This window comes from Saccostrea cucullata, unplaced genomic scaffold (assembly GCF_032062105.1).
Source record: "Saccostrea cucullata isolate Sc308-1 unplaced genomic scaffold, CSIRO_AGI_Scuc_v1 ctg723, whole genome shotgun sequence".
Taxonomy (NCBI): Eukaryota; Metazoa; Mollusca; class Bivalvia; order Ostreida; family Ostreidae; genus Saccostrea; species Saccostrea cuccullata.
Window position 1 is genome coordinate 1 of NW_026931883.1, and position 6,032 is coordinate 6,032.

Genomic DNA, 6,032 nt, shown 5'->3' on the forward strand with positions numbered 1-6,032 from the left:
CCCTTCATCCCAAAGATGCTTTGTTACAAGTTTAGTGAACATTGGTCCAGTGATTCTTGAGAAGAAGAGGATAAAAATGTGAGAAGTTAATGCCAGTCCAATGACAAAGATAAACAATAGGCACATTCTGGTCAAAAAGCTTACTTGGTTAGAGTGAGCAGATAAATCTCCTGAATGAACTTGTTGTACATTACCTGATGTAAGATGAATTCCAGTGTATGAATGACTAATTCTAGTTCAGTATCAGATAGGGACAGTGAGGACTGAAGTTTTTCCTCCTCCTCTTCTGAGAAAGTTCTTTCATCCTAAAATAAAATGAAAAACAATGCAGTTTGATGCCAGATAAAAGATTATTTTTTAAATTAAATACCGTAAATTGGACTACCAGGGGTTCCATATCCCCAAGACAATGAAAAAAAATCTCAGATAAAAAATATATGGAAGTACAAAATATAAGTGTGTTTTACTGTATTTGCATGGTTTTATAGTCATATTTTTCACAGTCCCATGTTTCAGTAAGTGCATGCACGAAAAAAAGATCAATGCTCACAAATCAACATGCTCAATGCTCATATTAGTGCCTAGTATAGGTCAAAATTTGTAGCTTTCCACAGGCAAGTAGTGGCATCTCCATAGGAGTTAATTAAAAGGGACATTAAACAACAAACAATCAATCATTGAAATTATTCCATTCTACACATCTGCACTATTTTTATATGAACTAGCCTTACATATGCATACTTTACATGAGATACTTACCTTCAAATGAAGCTTAGAAAGAATCCTTGTCAACAGTAAGGGAAACTTTGATATATCCAGTTCATTTATATTTACAACAGCTCTTTTTATCCTACAAAATATTTTCTCTTCAATTGAAAAATCCACTAGCAGACATAAAATTTACTGAATATTATGCATTTATGTACATGCATGTACCAAGAATTATCTTCCAACATATACAGTTAAAGTATATCCTGAGGGAGTTAACCAGATTCCAGTTCCCCAAGGACAAGCCCATTTCCAAAGGTGAAGCTTCCTAGGGATTTTTTTTTTCAATAAAATGGAACTCATAAAGGTCAATTGCAAGATTTTTTGTCAGTTAACATTCTGACTGTACACAGAGTTATAATCTGAAGTGGATATTAAAAAGATACTTGTGTTTGATTGACAATATCTATATAGTCTTTGGAGACTAGGTCTTCTGGTAATATGTCAGAATACTCATGGGTGCGAATCATGCCCCGTCATTAGCAGACCAATTCCTATGTTTAAATTTAAATTCATATGAGGCAGAATTATTCAAAAATTTATACATGAGAAGAAGAAATTACTTGCTGTAGCCTTCAACTCATATAGATATGTCGACAACTTTTAAATATTAATTAACAATTATAGTTACTTCCATACATATATAACATATTTCTACAAGATATATCTCGGCGAGCTTGACACTTATCACCTGCACATTGTGTTTATGATTGGATAGGAAGAGCATGATATAGTATGAACAATTTCTAAAATGAAGCAAGCTAATGACAAAGGAGTTGATGACACAAGAACATAAACAGCCTCATTTGAAGTCATCATTTTGCAAGTTACCTGGTCTATACAGTGATCTTGACAGCAAATACAATCTATCTGTATCATTTTGAGAAATTCTGTCGTTTTTTTTCAAACTTATTGTTAGGCAATTATTTACACAATGAATTGTCTAGTGTCTATAGATTTCTCTGTTTTTTTTCCTGTCATGACAAGGAGCACATGGTGAGAGTGACCAGGGGGATGCTTACTCCTTCATGGCACTAGTAAGAATAATCTATTTGTGTCTCGGTAGTTTTAATATTTTTTATTTTATATTTCACATTAGTTGCAATGTAGCAAATCGGATCTGCGCTGAAATTATTTCGAAGATTATTACAACTGTGTTGAACAGGGGTCGCACTGAAAATAACTACCAAATTACATTACCCCAAAAATAATCCATAGAAAGATGAATATTCAACTCATTTTCTTAAATGCTTAATTTGTTAATACACGGAATAAAGTCTATTAGCCCCTTCATGGTAACTGCGGTACTACACTTTTGCAGGGCAAAATAATGTTTGGTGAAGTTTTTGTTGACAGATAATAAAATGACATATCTTTAACAATTACTTTTATGTCATATTTCACCAAACTATACCATTTTGCCCTGCAAAAGAGCAGTACCACAGTTACCGTGAAACGGTCTATAGCACAGGGGCCTGTAACATACTGTATTTGATTTTACGTAATCAGTATATGTATACAAAAAGAGATTGTATATATATATATATATAGTGATTACGTGAAATCAAAAACAGTATGTTACCGGCCCCTGTGGTCTATAGTTATAACCGGGTCTGTAAGGTACACAGGGGCCGGTAACATACTGTTTTTGATTTCACGTTCACAGAGAGGCTCGAGCCCAGAACAGACGACATTTTGGAAAAACCCATGATTGGTAAAAGGCGGAGCGTGATTGGTCAGATCTGTTCTAGAAAAGCACCATTGACCAATCGCATCTCGCGTTAAATATTGGATGCAATGTTTAGTGAATTTAGTGGACGACTTAAACTACATCACTTGCATGACAGGATATCGGATCTGCAAAACACGACTTACACGATTCTTAAATGACCGCGATGGTATTTTTATTAAAGAGTGATTATTACTGAATGATCCCAGATGTTATTTCACTAACTGCAAGGTATTTTATTGAAAACAGGAGTCATTTCCGAGATCGACCCTGTGTAAATTCGAGCTGACGTTGTTTCCCTTTCTCTTTTTGTATACATATACTGATTACGTAAAATCAAATACAGTATGTTACAGGCCCCTGTGGTAAGGTAATATCATCAGGTCCAGCACAATACCCCGATAAAGGTATATAGCTTTATCAAGGTATTTAAAATACCTTGATCAAGGTATTTCATGTAATGAAAATTCAAAAAAATTCTTTAAAAATTAAATACTGAAAGTCGAGTTCTGAGTTTTTGTCAGTGTGTCTACTCGTGCATGAAAAACACTCTGGTATCAAAAAGAAAGCATAAAATAACATCTCCTCACACGGCACGTTTTTATACTGATTTGTTTGTGTTTGAGTACTTTACATGCATGGGTGAATTTACTGACAACAAATCAGAACTCGACTTACAGTAATTAATTTTTAAAGAATTTTTTTTGAATTCCCATTACATAAAATACCTTGATCAAGGTATTTTAAATACCTTTATAAAGCTATATAGCTTTATCAAGCTATATACCTTTATCGGGGTATTGTGCTGGACCTGATCATTTTAAAATAATGCAATGTTCGATCTATCATGGCATCTGATCCCTGGCCGCATAATTATTCTGGGGGTCTATGTAATGCCTTCGTACCAATTAGTATTTTTAATTGGACTTTGAGTTTGAATACTGTTTGTTGATCACTCACTCATCACTATATTTGATAGTATTAAAAACGTGTATCTGTTTATAAATGTTGTTTGAATGGACTGTTGATCGAATTTGAACACTATTATATACTATTATACTATAATATTATTTATTTCCTTACTCGAAATACTTACGCTGGTGTTGCGACTAAGTTTAAAGACATTTTTAAAGTCCAATACACCTATCAAATCATCATTGTAATTTCAATGGGATCATTGTGATCGAGTACAACGCCCCCCGCTTTTCGAGCCCGACGTAAAAACAAACATCCCTTTGGTAACCTAATTTCTAAGTTTCTAGTTTTTAAGTTCTTCCGAGGTAGAGTAAATTGTATCAGAGTGAATGAACCGAGTTGTCTCTCTAACGATCAAACCCTTAATATAACCATTCAAACGCATTCAGATCTTTTCGGTATTCAGCCCGTGTAAGCTGACTTTTCGTGTACGACTCGGTTAGTGTACGAGTTGACTGTAAATCAGTCTACCGGCTCGAGAGCGTAGAGGGGGGCTTGCCGAATATTTGCCGAAGGGTGAGTTGGTCGATTCATAGGTAAGGTGGTAAAATTGGGAGAGCCGTTTTGTATGAATGACACAAGTTATTGAAAAATACTGATATGAGATACATAGTACCTGAATGTAGAACAATACAGTATCAAGTTATCATGTCAACGCAAAAATATTTACGTTGAATGAATGGAATGAATGAATTGCCAAAAAAAAAAGAGCGATCTCTGAAAACGAAAAAATAACAATCGGCAACAGAAGTAAAAATATATTTAATGTATATGTTTTGAATTGTAAATTAATGTTTATTTGTGGTTAATTTTCGAGGGGACTTCTTAAATGTAGCTAAACATTTACCATGCTTGGACCGTCTAAAAATAGAGACACGACATACACGCAATAACTAGGACCATATAGTCTATGTAACAAAATATTGATGGCGCACATGTCATTTGTGTTATTATTTCATTACAAATTTGTCATGCTTTATTTTGGCATAAAGTAAATAATTTTGCAAGTATTTATACACAGATAGAAAGGGTAGAAGTTTTTATGTAAAGAAATAAAAAAATGAAGTTGATGTATCTCAAAATTTAAAAAAAATACCCCTCTTCCAAAAGCAAATATCTGCTAAGATGTTATGGAAAGTACTAGATAGGTTTCTAGGAAAATCTATGTATGATTAGCCTTAAAAGGAGAGACCCCCAGCCCGATTTAGGTCAAGTTTGGGAAATGAGTTACATTTTTTTTGCTTGACAAGAAATTTCTGTGTTGTTTTTTTTGACTGGGACAACCCCTGATGGACTTGCATCGGATGCTGAATCTGATCAACATTTTGTGGATGAGTGAACAGGTTGAAGTTTTTGGAGCAGGTTTATTCCTAAGTAGGTATAAGCCCTATGTTGAGCAAACATGCATAGATGATACATCTAAGGATGCAAACTAACTGACTTGCTTCGGATGCTGGATCCGACATACATTTGACAAATAATGGACCAAGTAAAAGTTACAGGTGCAGGTCTATTACCAATAAACTATAAGCAGGGTTTGAAACTACTTGTAATACTTGATAGCCATGTAGGCTACTAAACCTTGCAATTCTGGGGCCCACATCAAATTTATTCACCCACAAATTATCACAACTTAATTCTATTGAATAAATGTACAACAACCCCATTTTTCGTATTTTTTTAATCATATGCATTGTGTTTCTTATCTATCTGTAGAAACATGATGCACAACTTATTTAAATTTGAAGTAGAACTGTATGTTTTTGTTTAAAAAGATATCGATTGAAATGGTTATTAAATATAATTTATTTAAGCACAATTGGCAACTAGGTTTTTTCACAAATAAAAACAATACTTTTTGGTTTATTGGGCTCATTGACTCGATGATGCCACATTGTGTCCATCACAATCACTCAGACGCTTTATGTATAAGTACTTCTCATGCAGTGGTAAATATAAAGCACTCTACTGATTACGAAGTTCAAGATTTTCAAGAGAAAAATACAGAACATTGGGACAAATTTGAAAAACAAATATTTGTTATGGTAAATTATCTAATGGCCATGTGGGCTACTTGAATGTAAGGCAAAAAAATTAATCAATAGTTTCTCAGGCACCGCCGCATTGATCAATTTTATTGACATATTGAAAGGGAGATAACTCAATTTTCTATATCTCCAAGTTGAAAAAGAAAATTGAGTTATTCCCCTTTTCAGAAATGCTAAGAAAGACATTTTTGTAAGAAAAACAATATATTTCTTCTACATTTACCATATTTTATGAATTAACTTTTAAATCAATGTTTGGAATAACAATATTTAAAGTTGAACACATATTATAACTAATTTCAGAGAACAAAAATTTATTAGATATTATCATTTCATTGAACAAATGACTTTAAAAAAATTGTAAAACCTGCTTCAAAAAAAAAAAGCCTACCTGCCGCATTGAATTTTGATTTTTTTTGCCTATAATTTTAAGACGCCCACATGGAATATTAGTCACAGATTGTGAGTGGGCAACTTTTAATTTCAAACCCTGTATAAGGTTTATGTTAACC

At 33.3% G+C, this 6,032-nt stretch overlaps 1 protein-coding gene across 1 annotated transcript; it reads right to left on the bottom strand.

Annotated features, from left to right (window-relative positions):
• Positions 1-194: 194 nt before the first annotated feature.
• On the bottom strand, positions 195-3,681 carry LOC134233884 (COMM domain-containing protein 10-like; the record flags this gene model as incomplete). The annotated part of the gene is made up of 3 exons (XM_062715936.1): positions 3,594-3,681; positions 760-850; positions 195-305 (listed from the first exon to the last, which is right to left on the bottom strand). Coding segments are annotated over exons 1-3 (231 nt in total), but the record flags the coding sequence as incomplete, so codon positions are not given.
• Positions 3,682-6,032: the final 2,351 nt, after the last annotated feature.